General features: G+C 39.6%; 1 protein-coding gene across 1 annotated transcript in view; it reads left to right on the top strand.

Moving 5' to 3' along the window:
• The window catches only part of LOC132867610 (arf-GAP with SH3 domain, ANK repeat and PH domain-containing protein 1-like), a 38,214-nt gene extending 12,301 nt beyond the window's left edge, over positions 1 to 25,913 (top strand). Inside the window, exons 3-7 of the mRNA XM_060900591.1 lie at positions 22,271 to 22,349; positions 24,455 to 24,517; positions 24,548 to 25,118; positions 25,218 to 25,337; positions 25,590 to 25,913. Of these exons, the coding sequence (XP_060756574.1) occupies positions 22,271 to 22,349; positions 24,455 to 24,517; positions 24,548 to 25,118; positions 25,218 to 25,337; positions 25,590 to 25,664 (908 nt within the window). The 3' untranslated portion in view covers positions 25,665 to 25,913. The remainder of the gene's footprint in view (positions 1 to 22,270; positions 22,350 to 24,454; positions 24,518 to 24,547; positions 25,119 to 25,217; positions 25,338 to 25,589) is intronic.
• The last annotated feature ends 1,314 nt before the right edge of the window (positions 25,914 to 27,227 follow it).

The following is a 27,227-nucleotide window of genomic DNA, read 5'->3' as shown; positions in this document are numbered from 1 at the left end:
TTTTTTCCATCTAGAATGTAATTTCCCTAATATTTACAGCCAGATGTGTTAAACCATGTGAAAGTATCAGAGATGTGAGAAACCATACTATACAGAGCAAGTAAAGCTGGACTCAAAATAAAAAAAGAAAGAAAAACAGAGATGATACAAATCCTTTGTTCCCATGATCATTATGAGGAATGTGAGGTCCCTTGCTAATAAGATGGACAAGTTCAAGGTGCTGATCGAGACCCAAAAGGAGCATCAGGAATGCAGTTTTGTTTGTTTTACAGACCTGAGGCTGTATGAGGGTATTCCAGACCCAAATGCCTCCGTCAGCAGCTTTCAGACAATAAGGGTACACAGAGACACAAGACTGAGCAGTAACAGGAAAGGTGAAGGGATTGCACCATTTGTGAACATGCTGTGGTTAAAGATTGTCACTGTTGCACTGTTTAAATGTTGGCTTTTGGTCTAAGTCCATCTTATCCATCAAGGGAATTCACGGTTGTCAGTGTGTACATTCCACTGGCAACTGATGTGGAAGTCATGTGACGTCATCCACTCTGCTGTCATGAGACTTCAGACTCTGCACCCGAAGGTTTTTCTTTTGATTTCAACCCTGCATCATTCTCTACCAGGTTGCCAAAGTTTTAATCAGTGTGTTGACTGTGCACCCAAAGAGAACAGAATACTGGACCTCCTGTATGCAAATTTAAAGGATGCATACAGATCATCTGCTCTTCCCTCCCATTGAATATTCTGACCACAACCTGATTCTGCCGGCACCAATGTTCCTGCCTGTTTTCCAAAGGCAGTCTGTCATAAAGAGCATCGTTCATGGGAAACGGAGGAAGCTCTGCCCGTCAGTTTGGAGACCACAGACTGGGAGGTGGTGTTTGAGCCAGCTGGAGAAGACATTAACAGTATGACAGACTTCATCACAGACATACCGTAGTTTCCTTATCAGCCACAGGTAGGCATGGACAAGGCAATAACTTGTTTACTGCAGAAGGCTCAATCCCGTTCTGCACAGACACCATTGTTCCGGTCAGCAGGGTCGAATGTTTTCCCAAAAATATTCTCGGGCTTACCAAATATCTGAAGGAACCGCTGAGCAATACGAAGCATACCTTCAGGTATAAAGACAAAGAACAGATTAGGTTTGTTCAAACCAGCTATGTGGAATCTTTCAGAATCTCTTCAGCCTGAGCCTTCATCAGAGCAGGGTGTTGGTGTTGTGGAAAACGTAATATCTGGCCCCTGTCCCAAAGAAAGTTCGGTCATTCCTAAATGACTACAGACTTTATGAGGAAGCTCAGGTCTTTTAATGTTTCCAGAAAGATGTTGGAGCTCTTTTACCAGTCTTTTGTTGCAAGTCAAGTTTGTTTGTATAGCGCTTTTAACAATAAACATTGTCGCAAAGCAGCTTTACAGAATTTGAACGACTTTAAACATGAGCTAATTTTATCCCTAATCTATCCCCAATGAGCAAGCCGGTGGCAAGGAAAAACTCCCTCAGACGACATGAGGAAGAAACCTCGAGAGGAACCAGACTCAAAAGGGAACCCATCCTCATTTGGGCAACAACAGACAACATGACTATAACAGTTTTAACATGAAGTCAGTTTCGTTGATGTTATAAACTCTTCATTGATGGAAACTTGAGTGCAAAACTGTTCATGACAACTGCAGTCCTCAGCCATTAAAGCATTACTGTAAGAGTCCAGAGCGTCCTCCAGGTGTGACTTTCAACTGTCCTCATGGGGCCGTCCTCCACAGGAGCGATGCAAGTGCTGTTATCTTTGCAGGGAGGCAGCATTCGAGCAAGGAAGCTCAATAAACTTTAGAAGACTGGCTCTGTCCTGGGATACTCCATTGACAGTTCTGATGTGTTCATAGAAAGGAAGACACTAAATAAACTAGTGTGACAATGCACAATGTCCTGGCACAGCGAAGAACTGTTGGCAAAACAAACAAAAAAAAAAACAGACCAATACCATTCCTTGCTACAGCAGAGTTGGAGGAGTCTGTTGCTGAATGTGCTCCGCTGTTAGACCCATAAATAATGGAGGGGATGTAATAATACGATATCCAGGATGGATTGTTTTGATTCGGGTCTAGTGGATTCTTGCAAATGGCATTACGAGCACTAGGTGGAGCCAGAGGAGCCTATCTCTCGCACATCTACTGCTGGTGGGGCATAGTAACAGTTTTAGCAAACATGACTCTTTTTATTCGGGTGACCTACTGCAACTTTAAGTGTTATTTACTTTCAGACTAGCTGTTCCTATAGTTTTGCTCACATAAAAATTGCATGGCCTGCCACCAAATGTGCCATGTTCAAACATACTTGGATATAAAGATCAGGAAATGAAAGCTGAAATCCTGATCTGTCATCTCGTTCATCTTTTGATCTCGGACCATACAGTACGTCTTCAGTGTATAGGAAAGCCAAAAGAATTGGCGTTGCTGTTCTAAAACTTGTTGAGGGCACTGCACGTGACGGGCAATAGAACTGTATCACAGATCACGAATAAGTGCCATCACTAGTGACTGGTTTAAAAGCTAAGGTACAGTGAGCACGTCTTCATGGAACACTTCTGCAACCTCCGTGAACAAAATCTTTATCTTCTGAAGGCAGCTTTAAATGATCAGATATTTGATGTCAAGTTAAATCCACTTTTCATTTATTATTTGTTTGCCACTACAGGTCTGGACAGGAAGTATCAAGAAGCATCTGTTTTTAGTAACCACATATACTGAAAACTTCGATGCTTGAATTTGGGTTTCATAATTTCCATCATCTGATATTCATACAGAAACAGGCAGATGTTTCTCCCAAGAAAACCGTAGCTGTAGTCGATACAGAGCAGAAGCAAGGAGAGAGTGAGAGAGAAGGAGGGCTTGAAGTGGGAGGAGATGAAAGACAGTGAGAGTGGAGGAAAGACAGGAAAATGGAGAGATTCAGTCAGAGTAAACGCTGCTTATTATACACATTTTCAGCACGTTTCATTCTGAGTGAAGTGAAAATAAATAGCTAAAGCATCATCAGGGAGGAGAATAGTCAGAGAACAACAAAGCAGTGTCAGGTTAAATGTTGAAGACTGGAACAGCAGTATGGGGGTAGAAGAGGATATGGAATAAAAAAAAGTGGGCAAAGATGTTTTTCTGTCACTTAAGTACATATGATGCATTCTATTATGAGTTATTCCACAAAATCGGGTCGTACATAAGCTGATAGCCGACAAGGCACGTGGCACGGAGTCGGCTATAAACCATGTATGATGAGATTTAGTGGAATGACTGTTTTATTCTATCCACATTCACTGGATTTTGAGAAACAGAGCATTTTTATTTTTTGCAAATTCGATAAATAAAAACTTTATACAAAACGTCCGACAATCATTTCCACTTAGAATCTAAACAAACTGGCAAAATGACAGCAGCAATTTGTGAAAAATGCAATAATAATAATTCTTTAAAAATAAAAAAAGACGTATTCTTACCATCAAATACTTTTATTCCATATTTTGTTGCTTTTTTTTGGGAGGGGGGAAGGAATGATTTCTTCTTTCTTCGGGTTTTTGGCGGTTGGTGAAAACCTACCGACTAGGCTGGAGTGTGGAAGAGGAGATTTTTTTTTTGGGGGGGGGGGGGACAACTATATTCTTTTAGCTACTTCTGTTTCTTTTAAATACTTTAAAAATTTTTGGGGTGTTGTTCTCGAGTAGAGCTTTTATTTCGTCATCGGTTGGTTCAGTAACACATGCCACCATTTTGTTTTTCTCTACTCACGGTATACAAGCTGATAGCCTAATAGTGGAGTAGCCAATCAGAGCGTGGGATTGCTCATATCCAGTGAATGCGGAAAGAATATTTCTCACTATGTCACGCTTGAGGATATCGATGAATCGTTGTGATACATTTGGGTACTTTTTGTTTGCAAAGGTGTTTATATCATAAAAAGAGCGTCACACCTTGACTTGGAGATATGAAGTTTATCTTCTCGTGTTGAAAAATTTATCACTTGTTCACTTCATATGTTCAGCATGCTCACCACACGAAGACAAGCTCCATATTATCACGCCACCATGTTATATTTTTTTATTATACAGACACATCCACAAAAAAATAATAATTTTGAACCAGTTTGCCATTTTAATGTATATCACGTCAGCAGGAAAACATTGGGAGTGACGTCATCAGAGTGAAATATCGGGAATTATTATACAGGACACTTTTTTTATGGAATAAAAAAAAAACATATTCTGTTCCATTCTAGCATGTTTCATTCATTTGATTTGATAGCATGCAGTTAGTACATCGCTTATCCTACGTGTATTATGTCACTCTACTAAATGGAGAATGAGCGTTGAATATGCTTTACGATATTGTATGGTTGTCAAGACATGTCACACGTCGGAGCTGATGCAAATATTCAATATGAGAGTTTTCTGCTGTGGATGCACAGAAGCATTTCTTTGTTCACCGGGAAAGAGAAAGACGTGCTGAACACCCGAAAGGCTGCCAAAACTTTATTAGATATTCTTCACACATATTTACAAGAGAAAAACATACCAACGGACATCGAAAAACTGGAAGTGTGTGTGTATGTAGTAGAATAATAATAATACTGGTGGCTTTTTTTGTGGTATATCAGATATATTCCATTCAGCTAGCATGATATTGAACTAGTCTTTGACTCGTTCAGTATCATGCTGGCTGAATGGAACATACCTGATATATGATAAAATGATAAAAAAGCCAGCCGGTATTATTTAAATGTCGTTCAGATCTGCGACGTATTTCGTATGAAAAATGTGAGTTTTTCAACACGAGAAGATAAATTTCACATCTTCAAGCCGACGTGTGATTTTTCTTTTTATTATATGAAGAAGAAGAAACCTTTATTCGTCACATGCACACTTCAAGCACAGTGAAATTCATCCTCTGCATTTAACCCATCTGAAGCAGTGAACACATGCACACTCGGAGCAGTGGGCAGCCACACTACAGCGCCTGGGGAGCAGTCAGAGGTTAGGTACCTTGCTCAAGGGCACCTCAGCCCAAGGCCGCCCCACGTCAACCTAACTGCACGTCTTTGGACTGTGGGAGAAACCGGAGCACCCGGAGGAAACCCACGCAGACACGGGGAGAACATGTAAACTCCACACAGAAAGGCCGCTGGGTTTGAACCCGGAGGCTTCTTGCTGTGAGGCGACCGTGCTAACCACTACACCACCGTGCCGCCCTATATAGACACATTTCCAAAAAAAAAAAGTACCCAAATTTATCAAAACAATTCATTGATTTCCTCACGAGTGATGAGTGACATATTGAATAATGTTGCTCAATGTCCCAGATGTTGTTCATATGGAAAAATATGAGTGGCCTATTTCCCAGTAAAACACTTGTCCTCACATGTACAGTATATAATATAAGCCTTCTTTTTCTTTGACCTTTTTTTGGCTAAATGACACCCTCTATGAAAAATTCCATCTCTCTCTCTCTCTCTCTCTCTCACAGCACCTCCTCTGGCATTCCTTGGTTCTCATTCACACTATGCTACTGTGACTAGCACTCGGCCATACATCAGTGACTATCTGCCTTTTTTGCATCCTTGCTCTCCTTTTTAATCCTGATATGACCTCATTCTGAGCCTCTAGTGGAATTTAACCCACTGACACTGCATTGTGATTAGAATCAGAGCTGTTTGTAGTTTACAGTGAGGGGAAATAAGTATGTGCAGAGACACATCCGCTTCAGATTTACACATATATCTTTTGCCTTATGAACAAAAGTATGTATTCATAAGCATAAACTAAGTGATGTTTAAAACATGATTGATTGATTGATTGATTGATTGATTGATTGATTGATTGATTGATTGATTAGTGGGGGGGGGCGTTCAGACCTCACAAATGAACAACATTAGGACTTTGTTGCAAAGCTGTTGTTGGCAGTTACAGCTTTGAGACATCTAGGGGAAGAGTAATTCGGCGTTTGCAAAATTGTGGTTCAGTTTTAGCTCATTTCTCTTGACCAGTCATCAGCAGCAGCAGCTCCCCAAGGTTACAGAGGTCTCTTTGATGAACTTCTGTGTGTAACTTGTGTTCCTGTTTTCAGGTCATCCTTTTCGACAGCTGGCTTCTGCCTTCCTTATCATGAATTGGAGAGCATGCTGTGAAATCTTGCGTACGATTAGTTGTGGTGCTGTAAACTTTTCACCTGCATATTACTGAATCGCTTCGATTGACAGGGATGTTTATGGGATGCTTTTTGCTTCGACTTTTGTAGCTTATGCTTTTGAGTGTTGTTTGCCCTGAGACCTTGAGGAAGGTCTTGAACTTCAACTTGATTGCTACCAGTTGTGTGAAAGCTTTTGAACATCTTTTACACCAGGTGCAATTTGTGATTTTTATTTTTATTTTTTGCAGAAGCAGCAGTTAAATCTAGAACTTGATTTATAAATTATTTGAATTTAGTTTTATATAAACCCGACATTGACAGTCAGGTCCATAATTATTTGGACATTACATTATTGTTGTTATCGGTGTTGAAACCTAATAATGAATGTTTGTTTTATCTGTAACTGCTTATCCCGTGGGGGGCGAGCTGGAGCCTATCCCAGCCGAGCATGGGCGAGAGGCAGGGTACACCCTGGAAAAGTCGCCAGCTCATTGCAGGGCTGACACACACATAAAGACACAAACAACCATTCACACTCATGATCAATTTAGAGCCACCAATTAACCTAACCTGCATGTCTTTGGACTGTGGGAGGAAACCCACGCAGACAACATGCAAACTCCACATAGAAAGGCCCTTGTCGGCCACTGGGTTCAAACCCAGAACCTTCTTGCTGTGAGGCACCAGTGCTAACCACTACACCACCGTGCCACTAATAATGAATATGAGATTGAAATGCAGACTTTCAGCTTTAATTTAAAGCTGTACCTGAACAGTGTAGGAAATACAGCACTTTTTGTATGTGGTCCCTTTTAAAAGGACCAAAAGTGATTGGACAGCCAAACACAATCGTTTAAAAATAAAGCTCTCGTTTTCAGTACTTAGTTGCAAGTCCTTTGCAGTCAGTGAACCTAGAGACATCACTATACTCTGGGTTTGTTCCCTGGTGATGCTCTGCCAGGCCTTTACTGAGGTTGTCTTCCATTCCTGCTTGTTCTTGGGGCTTTTTGCCTTCAGCATGAAATGCATGCTGAATTGACTTCAGGTCAGATGAGTAACTTGGCATTGCAGAACGTTCTTGCAACTTTGCCTAAAAAAGTCTTCGGTTGCTTTTGAAGCATTTGGTGAGTTCCTTCTTTTCTCTGTACTCTTCTCTTCCCATCATTTTAGTAGACACTGATCTTTGTTTCATCTGTCCATCGGATTTTGTTCCGGAACTGTACAGGCTTTCTGATATGTCTTTGGTATGCTCCAATCTAGTCTTCCTGTTTTTGAAGCTTACCAGTGATTTTACTTATCTGGTGAACCTTGATTTAGTCTCATGAAAAGTTCTCTTGATTGCTGACTTCGACATGGATATACCGACATCATGGAGGGTCATGTTGTGAATGGTTTTTACTTCATCACGGGAAGAATTCTTCTTCCAGAGGTTTTTTTTTTTTGGGGGGGGGGGGGGGGGGGGGCTTTTGGTGCTCCTTAGCTCACCAGTGGTGTTCTTTCCTTTTAACAGCAGCAGATTCCAAATCTGCAGTGCTGTACTTGGAAGCAACTCTAGCTGCTTACTTTTAAGTGAAATAATGAGGGATTAGCACACATCAGGCCATATAACAGCCAAGCAGTCAATACCCTCAAATGAAAGGTGGCTGCACTTTAACTCATATATAAGTGTGTGTCTGTTTGCCAGTTTGTAAAATTTCTGCCTTGCTAGATCAGCCCTGGTCCACTGTAAGTGCTATTACTATGAAATGGAAGTGTCTAGGAGCATCAATAGCTCAGCTCCTGTTAAAGCACAGTGCATAATGTGTACAATTTCCATAGCTGCTGTTCCAACTGCCTCTGGAACCAATGTCACCACAAGAATTGTTCATTGCAAGCTTCATGAAGTGGGTTTCTATGCTTTCGGCTTTTATGCTTAATGAATACATATTTCCGGTACATTTTGTTCATATTCCCTGGTACAAAATCAAAAGACATTGTGTGTAAATTTGATGTGGATATATGCACTGGAGGTATAATAAATAAGAAGAAAAATGTCTACAAATACTTATTTCCCCTTAGTATACACCGACTGACCATTGTCATTGTTTGCTACTTAACATGACGCCGACACTAATACTGACCTGAACCTTTAGGTTTTGCTCGATGTCCCTTTCCATTGCAGTTTAACTGCATGATCTGTTGCTGAAGGAATGTCTCATCGTAGCTTTGCCCGAGCTGTCGCTTATCTTTTCTTGATGATCGTGGACTGAGCTTTTCATTGGCTGCTAAAGTACAGAAATGATCTCACTGTTGGCTTTAGCATAAATGACTAACATTCCTTCAAAAATATCATTTTTAGTTTTAGAAAACCTCTCTGTCGTAATCTTCCATGCGGTCTGTGTTGAGTTGTTTGTCCAGCGATTTCTATTAATGCATTTCGTTCATATTTGCACTTCCCTGCTGCCGCCAGTGTCTCTGGTTCTGGAGTCACTCATTTTCTTCTAACATAAACCTGAACTCTGCCCTTTTCTGAAACCCCTCTGTGGTTTAGTCTGGTTTCAGCTTTGTTCTTTAATATTTATTTTTGTCACCATATTAATCACCACTTTTTCATTCTGGGTCATGTTCAGTATAAAAATGTTCCCTCAAAGCTGGTGTAATGTAAACATCATACAGTGATGCTTGAAAGTTTGTGAACCCTTTAGAATTTTCTATATTTCTGCATAAATATGACCTAAAACATCATCAGATTTTCACACAAGTCATAAAAGTTGATAAAGAGAACCCAGTTAAACAAATGAGACAAAAATATTATACTTGGTTATTTATTTATTGAGGAAAATGATCCAATATTGCATATCTGTGAGTGGCAAAAGTATGTGAACCTCTAGGGTAAGCAGTTAATTTGAAGGTGATATTAGAGTCAGGTGTTTTCAATCAATGGGATGACAATCAGGTGTGAGTGGGCACCCTGTTTTATTTAAAGAACAGGGATCTATCAAAGTCTGATCTTTATAACACATGTTTGTGGAAGTGTATCATGGCATGAACAAAGGAGATTTCTGAGGACCTCAGAAAAAGCGTTGTTGATGCTCATCAGGCTGGAAAAGGTTACCAAACCATCTCTAAAGAGTTTGGACTCCACCAATCCACAGTTAGACAGATTGTGTACAAATGGAGGAAATTCAAGACCACCGTTACCCTCCCCAGAAGTGGTCGACCAACAAAGATCATTTATTTAGCTTTTTTGCCATAGGAAGATATATATATATATATATATGGACATACATCATGGCATGGGAAACCACAACAGCTTGCGCCAATTACAGTGGCCCCATTGTACTGAATCTGCATGTCTTTAAACTGTGGGGGAAACCAGAGCACCCAGAGGAAACCCACGCGGACACGGGGAGAACATGCAAACTCCACACAGAAAGGCCCCTGTCGGCCATGAGGTTCGAACCCAGAACCTTCTTGCTGTTAGGCGACAGCGCTAACCACTACACCACCGTGCCACCCAAGAGCAAGGCCTGTAATAGTCAGCGAGGCCACAAAGGACCCCAGGGTAACTGCTAAGCAACTGAAGGCCTCTCTCACATTGGCTACTGTTCATGAGTCCACCATCAGGAGAACACTGAACAACAATGGTGTGCATGGCAGGGTTGCAAGGAGAAAGCCACTGCTCTCCAAAAAGAACATTGCTGCTCATCTGCAGTTTGCTAAAGATCACGCGGACAAGCCAGAAGGCTATTAGAAAAATGTTTTGTGGACGGACGAGACCAAAATAGAACTTTTTGGTTTAAATGAGAAGCGTTATGTTTGGAGAAAGGAAAACACTGCATTCCAGCATAAGAACCTTATCCCATCTGTGAAACATGATGGTATCATGGTTTGAGCCTGTTTTGCTGCATCTGGGCCAGGACGGCTTGCCATCATTGATGGAACAATGAATTTTGAATTATACCAGCAAACTCTAAAGGAAAATGCCAGGACATCTGTCCATGAACTGAATCTCAAGAGAAAGTGGGTCATGCAGCAAGACAACGACCCTAAGCACACAAGTCGTTCTACCAAAGAATGGTTCAAGAAGAATGAAGTTAATGTTTTAGAATGGCCAAGCCAACATCCCAGAGTTGAAGCTGTTCTGTACGGAGGAATGGGCTAAAATTCCTCCAAGCCGGTGTGCAGAACAGTTACCAGAAACGTTCAGTTGCAGTTATTGCTGCACAAGGGGGGTCACACCAGATACTGAAAGCAAAAGTTCACATACTTTTGCCACTCACAGATATGTAATATTGGATCTCATTTCTTTAACTGGGTTCTCTTTATCTACTTTTAGGACTTGTGTGAAAATCTGATGTTGTTTAAGGTCATATTTATGCAGAAATATAGAAAATTCTAAAGGGTTCACAAACTTTCAAGCACCACTGTAGATGAGGACTTAAAAAAATGTAGATAGTCTAAATCATAACCTATAGAGAAATTATGGAAAAATGTCTTTTTTCAGTATACTGCATCTCAACCTATGATCTGCAAGATGGAGCATTCTGCTGAGCTTAGGGTTGCTAGATAATGGCTCGTGATTTAATTCAGTTCAGTTGTATTTATATAGTATTTTTAACAATGGACATTGTCACAAAGCAGCTTTACAAAAACTGGTTATCCAATTTAAATTTATCCATAATGAGAAAGTCAGCGGTGACGGTAGCAAGGAAAAAAAATCCATGAGGCGACGAGAGGAAGACACCTTGAGAGGAACCCCTCATCTGGGTGACACCAGAAAGTTCAATTATAAATAATTTCTGTTCTGTAATTGTGTTATTGACTATTAAGTCAAGTCATCCGGAGTGTATTAACTCGAGTATGAGCGTTTTTAATTTTAAAGGTCTTGTATCAAACTGAAGTTATCAGCTGTTCTTAACATTTGCTGTCCAGGCTAATCAAGGAAGAACATTACAGCCATTTTTAAGGTGTCTGTAAAACAGCCATTGTGAAAACAATGTATATGTAAAGAACAGTAAGGTGGTACGATGTATGTGTAAACCTGTTACAGCATGTTCGATTTTATTCCTCTTATACCACTGCAGTTTGTGAATGATTTCGTTTTTTTCATTTATTAATGAATGACATGCTTTCCACACATTTTATAGTTTTGTTTAATGTTGTGCAACCTTTCCAGCAAGTTATCAAATATAGTAGCCGTAAACAATCATTTTAATACATTTTTCTTTCTTAAACAACACAAATTATTCTAAGTAGCTAAAATCATTTTTCTGAAATCACAAACGACCCTGATACTAAAAAAGTAATGACCCATAATTGCACTACCCGGTGTAACCCAGAAGCTTGTAAAACTTGAGTTTGGATATTTTACATTACCTGACGTTACATTAGCAAGAGACTATGAGGTATGCTAACATAATTTCGTAACAACACATAGTAACAACACCTTATTGACAATTCATCAATGTAACATACCCATCCATCAGATGTTTCCATTTCAGCACACTTCAATTTCAGCAATTTCAACGTTTTCCTTTGTCTTAGCACTTGTCAGATCCGTTGTCTTACCACACTGCCATCTAGTGGACGTGAATGTGCATGTGAGGCTATTTGTGGATCTAGTCTGCATTTGTGGATTTTACAGTGTCTCAAAAATACGCCACAGAGGAAAAAAGCGGTGAATGCGTGTCATTGCTGATCCACAAATGCGACTCACATTTCACAAACAGAATTGTCAGTTTTACAAATGTATTTTTGATTTGCAAATGAAAAACAGTATATTTACAAGTACACATTTATTTGCAAAGATAACACCATAACTGATCACATACTTTTAGTTGCACTGTTAAATGTTGAGAATGTCCCCCTGCTGGCCAGCAATAATAACACTGCTCCCTCAAGTAAACTGGACTGGTCAAAACTGTGTGATGAGGATATGGCTGGGTATTTAAACCTTACAGATAGTTGTCTAAATAATATTGTCTTGCCCAAAGAAGCTTTAATGTGCACAGATATCAACTGTAAGAATGTACAACATACTGATGAATTGTGTGTCATGTATGATGATATTGTTAAATGTCTTAATACCTCCAGTGTATCTTTGTTTAATAGTAAGTGTAAAGTTCCAAACATTCGACCTGGGTGGAATGAGTTTGTGGCTGAACAGCATGCTGTGGCAAGAAAGGCATTTAGAAATTGGGTTGAGGCTGGTAGACCTAGACAGGGAAATTTGTTAGAGTTGAAAAAACGTACTAATGCTAGATTTAAATATGCCCTCCGTTTTATTAAGGAAAATGAGGACACAATGAGAGCAGACTCACTTGCTAGAAAGCTACAGAGTAGTAACCCTACTGAATTCTGGAAAGAAGTAAAAGTCATGAACAATAGTAAAACTCCCCTGCCCTCAGACATTGAAGGTGTCAGTGGCCCAGAAAAAATAGCTGATCTTTGGCGTGAGCATTATTGTAACCTTTTTAACTGTGTGAAAAGTAACTCTGTTCATATCCGTCTTGAACATGGCATCTCTGCTGATATGGTAGTAAGGGCAGCTGATGTCACTGATGCCATTAACATGCTGGATAATAATAAGGCCTGTGGTATGGACTGTATTACGGCAGAGCATTTAAAATTTGCCAGTTATAAGCTCTGTCACTTATTGTCTATGTGCTTTACTGGCTGTATAGTTCATGGAGTCCTACCCAAATCTATTATGGCCGTAATGTTAGTGCCTGTACTTAAGGATAAAGCTGGTAAGCTTAACGGTATTAGCAATTACAGACCTATCGCACTAGCCAGTATCTTGTCCAAAGTCTTGGAGAGAATACTGCTAGTTAAGATAGAAATGTATGTGTATACTCATGATAATCAGTTTGGTTTTAAAAGAAAGCATGGGACTGACCTATGAATATATGCTCTCAAAGAGAGTGTAGCAAGATACACTAGCCTGAACTCAACCGTTTTCCTGTGCTTCATTGACGCATCTAAAGCATTTGATAGAATCAATCATGAAAAATTATTTTTAAAGTTGTTAGATCGAGGTGTCCCTAAGCCTTTAGTGAGAATATTAGTGTTTTGGTATGCTCATCAAATGTTTCAGGTTAAATGGGATAATGTTGTGTCGGCTCCATTTTCTGTCAGTAATGGAGTGCGTCAAGGTGGGATTTTGTCTCCTATTTTATTTAATGTGTATATGGATTATCTCTCTGATCAGTTAAATGGATTAAAAACTGGCTGCCTTGTGGGCAACACTATTGTTAACCATTTGATATATACAGATGACTTGGTCCTGCTGTGTCCTTATAGTGCTGGGCTACAGCAGATGTTAAAGGTGTGCTCTCAGTATGGCCTGGATCATGATATACAGTATAATGCTAAGAAGAGCCAAATAATGATAGTTAGAAGCGTTGGGGACAGGAAATCAAATTTTCCCACGTTTTCCTTGGCAGGCGGTCCTCTTGCTGTGTGTGATGAAATAAAATATCTTGGACATGTCATATCCGATGACTGGTCAGATGACAAGGACATCTATCGACAGAGATGTAAAATTTATTCCCAAGCTAATATGCTTATACGTAAGTTTTCTATGTGCTCCAATGATGTGAAATGCTCCTTGTTCAGAACGTACATCACACCTTTATACACTTCTCAATTGTGGTCCTGCTTTAAAAAGGGTAGTATGCAGCAACTCATGGTAGCATATAATGATGCAATGAGGCTGCTACTCAGGGTCCCTAGATGGCATAGTGCCAGTGAATTATTTGTGTCCTCTGCAGTGCCAACTTTTGAGGCACTTTTAAGACATTTAATGTATAGTTTTATGTGTCGTATAGATAGGTCTGAGAATGCTATAATTGAGGCCTTGGCTAGTCCGCTAAAAAGTTGTTACCATTTTACGTCTAGGCTTAGGAGGCATTGGTGCAAGAGTTTATATTTTTTATAATTGTTTTTATGTATGTGCTTGTTCTTATTTCTTTGCTTTTATTTTTTGTCTTAATTTATCATTTATACTGTTTTTTTTTAATTAAATGACATATAGACTTTTGGTGTCTGAAATAAAGTTTATGTATGTATGTATGTATGTAAGGTAAAATCACCGATGCGCTCATTCTAATGTGTTATTGTTTCTATAGTAACAGTTAATTTACAGAGACATGTACGACAGGCAATCTACATAATACACGTGCATGGTTACTAATAAACAGATCAAAACAAATGTTATTTAACTAAGCATAAAATCGCTGATGTGTTGAATTATTCTGAACGGAAACATTTATTAAAAACAGTTATGGAATGCGTCTCCCTGACACATGAGGAAGAAACATTAAGAAGAACCCGAGTCAAAAGGGAATCCGTCCCCTAGTGGATAGCCAAACTCCTGTACAGCCTGACTGAAGAAGGCAAGGTTGGTGTTGGACCGGTTGTTGTCTGCCGCTTTCAAGTACATTATCTAAAATGTTACATGTACTCAATTATTTAATTGACTTTAACCTACTGGTTAGTGTTAAATCCCTACTAGTGGACCATGGCTGTAGTGCCCCCTCCCTGCTCTCCGGGCTCTGCCATAGAATGCAGCCCATTGCTCCAAGTGTGTACTTTACTTCACTGTGTGCTGTGTATATTTCACTAATTCACAATTGTTAAATGCAGACACCAAATTATAATTTAACTAATTATAAATTAACTAAATTATAATTATAAATTATAATTTAATTTATATCTATATATATATTTAATTTAATTTATAATATATATCTATATATCTATCTATCTATATATATAATTTATAATATCTATCTATCTATCTATCTATCTATCTATCTATCTATATAATATATAATATATTATATATATATATATATATATATATATATATATATATATATAACATATAATATATAATTATCAATATATAATTATAATTTATAATTATAATTTAAATTATAACACCAAGTTATAGTGAAATGTCTGTAAAATATGTCAGGGGTGTTGGTCTACTAAATTTTGCGAGCCACTGTAGCCTAAATCTATAATTCTAGCCTAAAACTAGCTTTAAACTACACAGACAAACAGTAAAAAAGCAAATGTTGGATATTTTATGCCAATGTAGCATTAAGCTGATGAGACTATTGTTAAGGGTAAACTTTAGCCTACCTTACATTACCTGACGTTACATTAGCAAGAGACTATGAGGTATGCTAACATAATTTCGTAACAACACATAGTAACAACACCTTATTGACAATTCATCAATGTAACATACCCATCCATCAGACGTTTCCATTTCAGCACACTTCAATTTCAGCAATTTCAACGTTTTCCTTTGTCTTAGCACTTGTCAGATCCGTTGTCTTACCACACTGCCATCTAGTGGACGTGAATGTGCATGTGAGGCTATTTGTGGATCTAGTCTGCATTTGTGGATTTTGCAGAGTGTCTCAAAAATACGCCACAGAGGAAAAAAGCGGTAAATGCGTGTCATTGCTGATCCACAAATGCGACTCACATTTCACAAACAGAATTGTCAGTTTTACAAATGTATTTTTGATTTGCAAATGAAAAACAGTATATTTACAAGTACACATTTATTTGCAAAGACCAAAATACAAGTTACAAATATTAAATTTACATTTGTGGATATCAAAACACATGTACAAACCCCTGACTATTTGTAGATCACTTTCTGTGCATTTACAAATATTAATGAGGCAAAAATAACACCATACTCCTCCAGTTTGTTTTTCTCTACTCACTGTGTATAAGCTGATCACTTAGTAGAAGAGTATAGGGTCGCCAATTAGAGCATGCGATTGCTCATATCCAGTGAATGCACAGTAGATGGAGATATATAATATATATTGTGTGTGTGTTTAGTAATGTAATGTTTGGTTTTTAAGTTATATATGGTTATAATACTTGAGCACAGGTCTCAGCTACATATAGTACTGTGTGTCAGTAAACATTAGACACAAAAGATAGCAAGTGTTAATTGGAAGGTTCACATACTCATGTAACTGGAGTGTTATTTGAATGACTAACTCTTTCAAGGCCCAACACTGCTAATGGAAAGCTCAGACTAACAATCCTAGTTTTCACCTGACCCCTCTGCTGATCCCACTTTCAGCACTTTGCATGATGATTTTTATGTAACTGCCAAAGGCAAGCCTGGTCATAGTCTTTAGGTTTAAAAAACAAAACATAAAATATGGACTTTAAATTGGAAAAGAAATAAGTCTATATACCCCTATTAAAGGGGCGGCACGGTGGTGTAGTGGTTAGCGCTGTCGCCTCACAGCAAGAAGGTCCTGGGTTCGAGCCCCGTGGCCGGCGAGGGCCTTTCTGTGTGGAGTTTGCATGTTCTCCCCGTGTCCGCGTGGGTTTCCTCCGGGTGCTCCGGTTTCCCCCACAGTCCAAAGACATGCAGGTTAGGTTAACTGGAGACTCTAAATTGACCGTAGGTGTGAATGTGAGTGTGAATGGTTGTCTGTGTCTATGTGTCAGCCCTGTGATGACCTGGCGACTTGTCCAGGGTGTACCCCGCCTTTCGCCCGTAGTCAGCTGGGATAGGCTCCAGCTTGCCTGCGACCCTGTAGAAGGATAAAGCGGCTAGAGATAATGAGATAATGAGACCCCTATTAAAATTGCAGGTTGTTGTGATGTATAAAAAAACAATTAAGCCAAGATAAATTGTCCAGAATTATTTTTGCACTGAAGACACTGGAGTTTGAGATCAAATGATAGATACGAGATGATTGATCAAAATTTCAGCATTCATTTCCTGATATTTATGCATAGAATGTGTAGGAGCAGCCCCACAGCATGCTGCCACCACCATGATTCACCATGGGTATGGTATTATTGGCTTTCTTTTAAATTTTAGAATAGAATAACATTTTCCGTCGCATGGCTTGAAGTGATTTAGGTAGACTTGGATATTATTTATTTATTTACTTACTTACTTATTTGTTGAGGTGGGCCTAGCCACCCTAAACCAAAACCCAGAGATGTGAAGAATGAGATATTGTTGTGACATGCAGGAAGTGAGCAGTACTTGCCATATACTGCTGCAACCAGATATTCCTTTAATGGTGCTGGTGGTCTTTTGGCAGCCTCCCTGAAAGGTTTTTGTCTTGTCCTTTTGTCAGTTTTGGAGGGATGCAATGTCACTGTGGTGCCCCATTTTCTTTATTAGATAATGATTGTTCCATGGTACATCTGATGATGTGGAACTTCTCTCCTGATCGATACTTTACAACAGTGAGATACTGCATGTGCTTTGTGAGCTCTTTATGGACCATGGCATCAGCAGTTGGATGAAAAGCATGATTTCAAGAAAATCTTCACAGCTGATCTTTATTTTCCGTTAGTCAGGATTATTTCAGTGATGACAGTATGATCATTAGATTTGAACATGGGTTTGAATATGATTTTGGTTAATTCTGAGCACAGTGACATGCCCCGTTATAAAAGGGTCTGCACACATGCAGCCAGCTTATTTTATTTTATTCAGTCCAACACCCCCTAAATGAATAAGTCAAAATAAAAATTCCGCTTGTTTTTCACTTGAGTTTTCTTGGTTGCTATATTGCGTTAATGGTGGAAAAAGATCTGACATGATTTATCTTTCATTTTATCTTTGAATTTTTTTTTAACATCACAAAAACCTGCTATTTTTATATCCGCTGTATAAAGCTTAATTTGGAAAATGAGGAGATGATGTGTCTTGGATCATTGGGCATTGCCTGGTTCTGAAATTCCTGAAGCTTTAGGACTGAATTATACTTCTGCAGTTGCGTATCTGAGCACGTCATGCATCATGCGGTGACGCTTGCACATAATGTGAACATGTCCGCTGGGGCGGTGTCACAGGAACCACGTGAGGATTGACAAAAATTTCAAAAATAATCATAAAGGAGAGTTCTGTGTTTTCACTCTCGGATTAATAAAAATGACAACATGGGTGTAACTTTATTTTGAAAAATGCTTGAGGGGGGGCCTTGCACAGTCAAATATAAACCAAATCAGTTCTCACTGAAGACATTACTGAAGCATTTTTACTTGTCTGTATTAAAGCAGTATCAGGTGGTTCATGTACAGATGCACTTCAAAAGTGTTCAAATTTAGTAGTGTTCAAGATTAAGTTGACCGTTGTAATGATAGCAGCCAGCATAAAGCCTTGCACTTTATTGTTCACACATCTAGGGGTTAAACTGCACAAGAAATAATTGTTTAATCCATGTTTTTCCTCCCCCCCCCCATGTGCAAGTTCTCTGTCTTCACCAAATGTTGCATCTGCTTCAAAATATTAATTTGAGGCCAATTCAACCTCAAAGTTATTTTAAACATGTTCAGATCTGAAACCATAATTCATAGTCTTTGATTCCACAAGGACTGCATTGTGACTCAAGCATACCTGTGCAAAATGTACATGCAGATATGAAATGCAGTCAAACACAATATTTCCATGGCTGCTGTTCTATTTAAAAGATTATTAAAATCATTATCCACCATCATTATCCAGTCAACTGTCAATTAGATAGAAATTTAATTCGAATTGCCTGCTATTCTAACGAGGAGTATACATGAGCATTTTTATTGATCAGTTTTATCTTAATTGAGACACCATGTCCAAATTTGTTGTTTTGTGGCCTAGTGATTAGGTTTGCTAACTACCTTCCATAGTCCATAATCTGATCTCGTAAACCACAGATTTTATGCTAGAGGTACAAAAAAGTGCTAGCCAAGTGAATTAATTTAAATATAAAACCTGTATCTCGGTGCTAAATTTGCCTTCCATGCTATTCCAATTGACGTGTCCCAGTTGATTTACAGCAGGACCCCTGACCCGACTCTCCTCAGTCACAGATATTGAGCTTGTCCTGCTTGTAATAGAGTGTGCCGAGTGGATGGAGTAGTCAGTCAGAATGATGAGCAAAACAAGGAAAATTCTTGTACAAAAATAGTTTTCTTTTTATTCTTAAGCCGGCAGTTAACACAAACAGGAGAAACAAAAAAAAAACACTGATGACAAAACCAACCAAAAAAAAAATTCTGGGACAAAATGCCCACGCAAGCTAGGCTACTCTGGCATTACTCACACAGAGCTCAAGTCATGCGTCCTCTCCCTGCCGAGGCCATCTCCCGAATGAACAGTGCAGCGCATATTTAAAAGACTACGGCACAGTCTTAACACAATTAAAATCAATCAACACATCTAGACAGATTTTAACAGTTCTAAACATTTTCACTGCATGCATTACACTCCTACAACAATGTGCAGACCTTAAATATTACAACAAACACTTACGTAAGATTTTTAGACCATTTCTCTCCGCTCTAATGAGCTGCTTTCCCGTGCATCGCAGAAGAAACCTTGAAAAGCGCTTTCAGACCTGCATTCTGGTTTGGTCCCGCACCCGGAAGACTACAGCAGGTAAATGGCTACAAACATTTCTGACTGCTGTTAGATAAATTCTAGCAGAAAACGATTCAGCGGTTAAACGTGCACACTTAATGAATCTTTACACGCTATTGTTTACAGTGAAAACTAATAAATGCTTGCACTGTTTAAACCTGTGTCGCGTCTTTTACTATGAACACATGTACCAAACATTTCAGGTTTACATATCTAAAAGTTGTAACAAATGTACCCGTAACAAAACATACTTGTAAAGCCCCCATTACCAAACCCACAACAAACATACAACACAGATTGTATTTGGAATGTCTTTGCAACTGTGGTTTAGTCCATTGCACTTGACCATTGAAACATGACCAGCGGGAGGAACCGCTGTTTAGTGACAGACGCATTGCGCTCTGTCACACTGCTGCTCTGAGATTTTTAATTTTTAACAATTTTGTAATATATTTTGTGTGTGTGGATATCAAATTAAATCTGCAGCCTTCTCCCTGATTTATGCCAGAGTAACATCACCTTTTAAGGTCCATTTAAACCCCTGCACATGGCACAATATCATGATCGCAGTTTTCTGAAAATTAATCCATTTAGAAAATGATGTGATCATATCGGTGTATGACTGACATACAACCCCGATTCCAAAAAAAGTTGGGACACTGTGTAAAAAAACAAACAAACAAAAAAACCCAGAATGTGAAGATTTGCAAATCATGGAAACCCTATTATTTCATTGAAAATAGTACAAAGACAACCTATCAAATGTTGAAACTGAGAAATTTTTTTGTTTTGAAAAAATAGGCTCATTTTGAATTTGATGTCAGCAACATGGTTCAGAAAAGTTGGGACAGGGCAGCAAAAGACTAAAAACAAAAATGTGTAATGCGCAAAGAAAAAAAAAACCTGAATTAGGTTACTTGGCAACAGATCAGTAACATGACTGGGTATAAAAAGAGCATCCCAGAGAGGTGGAATCTCTCAGGAGTAAAGATGGGGAGGGGTTCACCGCTCTGTGAAAGACTACGTGGGCAAACAGTGCAACAATTTAAGAATAACGTTCCTCAATATACAATTGCAAAGAATTTGGGGATCATCTATGGTACATAATGTCATTAAAAGATTCAGAGAATCTGGAGAAATCTCTGTATGCAAGAGACAAGGACGAAAATTGACATTGGATGCCTGTGATCTTCAGGCCCTCAGTTGACACTGCATTAAAAGTAGACACGTGTCTGTAATGGAAATCGCTGTATGGGCTCAGGGACACTTTAGAAAACCATCGTCTGTGAAAGCAGTTCCTTACTGCATCCACAAATGTAAGTTAAAATCATATATAAATAATATCCCGAAATACTGCCACCTTCTCTGGGCCCGAGCTCTTTTATGATGGACTGAGGCAAAGTGGAAAACTATCCTGAGGTCTGATGCATCAAATTAGAAATTCTTTTTGGAAATCATGGACACCACGTCCTCCAGGCTAAAGAGGAGACGGACCATCCGGCTTGTTATCAGTGCACAGTTCAAAAGCCAGCATCTGCATTAGTGCACACGACATGGGTAATTTGTACATCTGGGAAGGCATCATTAATGCCGAATGATTGTTACACGTTTCAGAGCAATATGCTGCCGTCCAGACAAAATCTTTTTCAGGAAAGGCCGTCCTTCCTTCAGCAAGACGACGCCAAACCGCTTTCTGGACGTATTAAAACTGCATATCTCTGTAGGAAGAGAGTCTGGGTGCTAAACTGGCTTGCCTGCAGTCCAGACCTGTCTCACATTTAAAACATTTGGCGGATTATGAAGCGCAGAATACGACAAAGGAGACCCCAAACTGTTGAGCAACTGAAACTGTATATCAGGCAAGAATGGAACAACAAAACTACAGCAATTGGTCTCCTCAGTTCCTAAACGTTTACAGAGTGTTATTAAAAGTAGAGGTGATGCAACGCAGTGGTAAACATACCCGTCCCAACTTTTTTCAAACATGTTGCTGATATCAGACTCAAAATGAGCATATGTTTTTCAAAAAGCAATAAAATTTCTCACTTTCAACATTTGATATGTTGTCTCTTGTACGATCTTCAAAGAGATATAGGGTTTCCATGATTTGCAAATTATTGCATTGTTTTTATTTACAGTTTACACAAGCGTCCCAACTTTTTTGGAATTGGCGTTGTAAAACACAGGCCTGAGAAACTAATAGTGAGAGTCAGTCTAAACTTTTTACAAGGTGTATTTCAACCGTTTGTCTCAGTCGGTTCTATATAAAATTTGTAGACTTTCAAAAAAAAAAAGCGTCTTCAGTTTACATAAGAGAGATGAAATGGGGGGCAAATGTTATTGTTTACTTTTCATATGGATTTGAAAGAGTCTGAAACCTTTAAACCTGAAGGAACTGGGACATTTGAGTACACAGACAGACAGGCAGCACCACCCACCAGTCATCATTCACCTGGAGGCCAGTTGACACAGAACACCGTATATACAGTTAGCTTTCTAGAGGAAAGCAAGCTGGAGTGTCCGTGTATGTCTGCGCCTTGTGATACAAATGTGCAACTGCGCGTCACTGCAGAAGTATAAACCTAACTTTGTGATGTTCTGTTGTGTTTGCTTGAGTGGCAGAAGTTTGAGATGAGTGAAACTAAAGCATGTATTATTATTATTATTATTATTATTATTATTATTATATGTACCTTGTACTTTTAGGAAGTGACTCCACACCACCTCCAATCAATAAAATGTCTCCCATAACAAACCGGTTTGAAGGCATACTCCAACAACAGAGGTAAATAAACTATACAAGTGATTTAAGGCCTCAGTCAGAGTGTTTCTGAGTTGAATTATGCCATTTAGTTCAAGTTACATTAATGTACGTTAAAGCTAGACAGCCTTTCGATTTCATAAAATTGGTGAAATTTAGTTCCCTCTGAAATTTGGTCATTGTGATGTATGTTTATTCCTGTAATATCTCACAAAATATCAGGCCATTCTGTGGCTGGGAAATTATTTAATTTGGGGGGATTCCCGAGCAAATAACGTGCATGAAAGCGCTCACTTTGCGCAGTTGAGCAGACAGAGGAAGTCCGTGAGCGCATACGCATGCATACCTGAGTCGTCATCGTCGTTTTCATCTTTAGCGTTTTACAGCAGCTGACATCCACAGTGTTGCATCACTGCCATCTACAGGTTTACCTTTGACAGTACACTGACGGTTACATCATCTCATCTCATTATCTGTAGCCACTTTATCCTGTTCTACAGGGTCGCAGGCAAGCTGGAGCCTATCCCAGCTGACTACGGGCGAAAGGCAGGGTACACCCTGGACAAGTCGCCAGGTCATCACAGGGCCCGGTTACATCATTCTGTTGCTAAATGAACAGCTGATCACACTGAGGTGCTCGCTGACTGCCGATATTTATTAGCTTGGTCCTGCATTTCCTTTCCTTCGCAACACAACATAACGTCTTTTCTTCTCGCTTTCCGTTACTGTAGTCGGTCTTTCACGTTTCATTCATACACTCATGTCTTCCATTTTTCTGTCCTGTTTCAAATTTGTATCCCACAATGCCTTGAGCAAATGGGGAAATCCCACCATGTGATGTATGATGTAGTATCATGAATTGGGTCATGGTGAAGCAGGAAAAAATAGCAGAGAATTTAGGGCCACATGGCCCTAAATTCATTAATTGTTCTATTTAAAAAAAAAACTGGAAGATTTTGGTCCACTAAATAAAAATGACTGGGTGTCAGGGAAAATTCTTTTTATGACCTACACTTGAAAAATCTGAAAGGCAGTCTACCTTTAATAAAATAGAACTACCCTTAAGTTCAAATCTATGACATTTTTGCTGCAATCTGGTTAGAATTACAATCATTGATGCCATAACATCCTCCAACAATCTGTCTAAAGAAACAGGAATTTTAACTGAAGTTTTAAGCTTATCATTCCTGGGCTCCGTTTCGCTCTACGCTCCTATGAAACCATTCATGCTGCTGAGCACAGTTACTTTGCATTAGAAAGGTCACACAAGACAATAAAGATGTTTGTTTTAGGTCAAATGTTTTGAAGTAACTTCCTGTCGCCAGATTTGTTTAGACATACAAAGCAGATATGGCCATGTGGACAGGTGGAAACATGGTTACACAGAGTGACTTTTCCTAGCATTTCAAATTTGCTTTCTTAGCAAAGCAGTAATTTTAGGTTTATCACAACACACACGTAATTTTAAATATAATGAAAATGCTATACTATGTAGTTATAATTGGTAATACCTGCTACTGGCTTTGATCAGCAGGCATATCCTTGATTCCAAGATTAGAACTGTAACAGAACCAGCTCTTAGACATCATATATAAGCTTCTACAAGAATAAATATTTACTACTGTTTATTTCATGTCAGGTAAGTGACTCAATTTAAAAATTTCTTGTAGAATTAAATAAGGAACAAGCCATTCATCTCATCTCATCATCTCTAGCCGCTTTATCCTTCTACAGGGTCGCAGGCAAGCTGGAGCCTATCCCAGCTGACTACGGGCGAAAGGCGGGGTACATCCTGGACAAGTCGCCAGGTCATCACAGGGCTGACACATAGACACAGACAACCATTCACACTCACATTCACACCTACGGTCAATTTTACCAGTCACCAGTTAACCTAACCTGCATGTCTTTGGACTGTGGGGGAAACCGGAGCACCCGGAGGAAACCCACGCGGACACGGGGAGAACATGCAAACTCCGCACAGAAAGGCCCTTGCCAGCCACAGGGCTCGAACCCGGACCTTCTTGCTGTGAGGCGACAGCGCTAACCACTACACCACCGTGCCATTCATTTGGTTGTAAATTATTTTGTATCAGTCTCTCAGCTGGGTTGTTTTAACTGTTCCTCAGCACAGCGTCAAGTACCACTAAAGCTACACTGGGCCCTAGGGTCCTTCCCACACTACCTCAAAAGTGTAAGTTACTTCTTCTGTAACTTGGAAGATTTCAAGCCAAGGATCATGGTGTTTTGCAGTTATATTTGGTAAAAAAAACCCTGATGCTTCCTGCTTGTGCCCCAGAAACAATTCACCACCCCCCAGTGGACAAACCCAGCCAGCCTCCAGAGCCAGTGCTGTTCCAGAAGTCTCCTCCAGGGTCAGACACACCACAGAAAGTCCCTTTATCTGATAAACCCCAGCCAGGGGACCTCCATCCTAAACCCCAGGTCTCAGAATTACCACCTAAACCTGGAGAACTACCCCCAAAACCACAGCTCTTTGACCTGCCTCCAAAACCTCAGCTGGGAGACCTCCCACCCAAACCTCAACTCAAAGACCTCCCACCCAAACCACTACTTTCTGATCTCTCCATCCTCAAACATGGAGTCCCTGAACCTGCACACAAGCCCCCTCCTGGAGAGGTGGCTCACAAATCTGAGCCCTGTGATATGCCAGTGACTAATCAACAAGCTGAACCATCACCCACTCAGTTCACCCACTCCACCAAAGACACCAACGGGAGCCTGAAATCTGGCCCAGAAACTCCAATACCACTTCCGAGGAAAATCAGTACAGTGAGTTCGTGAAACAGGCAGCTAATGTTGTACATAGAGCCAGACCTGTGTAGGAAGTATGGCATGCATAATTTTTTTTCCTTCTTTATTTGAATGTAGGGTAAGATTAAACTGCGGCGAGTAAAGACCATCTATGACTGTCAGGCAGATGATGATGAGCTCACATTTGTAGAGGGCGAGGTCATTGTGGTAACAGGGGAGGAGGATCAAGAGTGGTGGGTGAGTAGAATGTCTTAAATTATCAATATCTTTTTGGTCTTAAAAAAAGTCATTAAAATGCATTCAATTAATTTCAGTGCGATTCAATTTAAGACCAGAGTCAATTCTGCAGTATTTGCTATCTCTCTGGAACTATACACAGCGTTTTAAAGAACCAGCCCCTTGCTAGTCTGTTCAGACTTCAACTGTGATGTGGTGTGTTGAAGATTCCCCCCCTTAAGTTTTCTTATGTATTTTTTTTATCCTCCTCAGATTGGACATATAGAAGGACAACCAGAGAGAAAAGGAGTTTTCCCCATGTCCTTTGTTCATATCTTGTCTGACTGACACATCAATTACTGACCTGAGGCCCACAACCTTCCCACCTTGCTCAACTCCTCTAAAGAGAAACCTGTAAATAGCTGTTGGAACCTCCCTGGGACTTTAAAACAAGAACCATGAAAAGATGCAAAAACTGAAACCTCTTATTAACTTCTTCCCCAACAGAGGTGCAGTGTGAATGATGAGTATCTAGTTTCACCAGTGCTTCCATTCCTGTTCAGCACAGCTGAAACTGCACCCAGCAGTTAGCCACATCCTTCAGTTCAGCTGTTTCTCCAATGCTTTTGTATAGGGTAACTGTACATATATACACAGGAGTTAGTGTTGTGTAAATATGCAAACCTGTGTCAATGTGGCAGAAAGTAAAATGTGTACACTTGTATTCTGCCTGACACCAGTCCATACCAGGGCCAGTACTGCACTAATGCGCATGGAGCGGTGTTGGTATTGTATCTCAAATGGCATGGTGATGGGCTGTAATTGTTCAGGCTTATTCCCCCCCACCTCTTGACAGACCACTCCAGTATATCCAGTGATTAAAGTTATCAGGAGTTATGAGTTCAAGTTATTCACTGTTTTGCTTGTGCGACATGAACCTCTAAGCTGTGCACCTGCTTAGTCTGGCTTTGTCCTATGTATTACCAATCACATCTACTGAGCCTGATCTCACCCTTCATACACAATCTTTTCAAGCATTGATAGATCTCTTTTCCCCTTTTGGAGAACAACTGTGGTTCATCATCTATTTCACCCTCCACAGTGAAGGTATTAAGATGGGGGATATTGGAAGTGTTCTGTGCATAGGAAAATTGGTCCACTTCAATGAAGTAAGGTACTGGCTTAAACTTTTATAGCCATTGTCCATAAGTTTATGATGCACCATTATGGATAATTGGGTGCCTTGTTCATCTTGAGTAATATGCCAAGTGTCAGGCTGAAGGGAGAGTCGTTACTAGGCCACTCAGGTTACTGCAAATGAATTAATCTTAAGCCTAGAGCAGAGGTACTTGCCCTTTATTCAAGCTCTACCCACTGAGAAGTTGTCATGCTAACAGCTGTAAAAGACTAAATAAAATGCCATTTCAGGTGGACAGCTAAAACCAAAGCATGTTGGTATGTTAATTTATCATACTAGGTCACAGTCTCAGTTCAGAACCAGAATTAAGTCATTATGTGCAAGTAGCATCATAATTTTAATATCATCCCCCCCCCCCAAAAAAAAAAAAAAAACCACACCCTCAACGTCCACTAGTCATGCTTGATACAAGAGACTCCAGTTACAGGAAGACTTTAAATCAAGTATATCAAGATGTACTAAATGAATTTTAGGCTTGATACCAAAGTGTTACGTACCTATACAAAAGCAAAGCCAGAAATGTGCACAAGTTTATTTTGCAGTCTAGTAACAAAATTGTTAAGTCAAGGTCTCCAGTTATTCACTACATCATTCCACCTTGACCTTCAACTAAATGCAGAAGCTTCACTTGCTCAAACAAAACACAAACTCATTCAACCTCAAAGTTTAGACTGCTGGTAAATAAAGGGTTGCAATAAAAATCTAAATGAGAA

The sequence above is a fragment of the Neoarius graeffei genome, chromosome 19, assembly GCF_027579695.1.
Source record: "Neoarius graeffei isolate fNeoGra1 chromosome 19, fNeoGra1.pri, whole genome shotgun sequence".
Taxonomy (NCBI): Eukaryota; Metazoa; Chordata; class Actinopteri; order Siluriformes; family Ariidae; genus Neoarius; species Neoarius graeffei.
The sequence above is the reverse complement of the archived record's forward strand: the minus strand, read 5'-3'. Positions and strand labels throughout refer to the sequence as shown.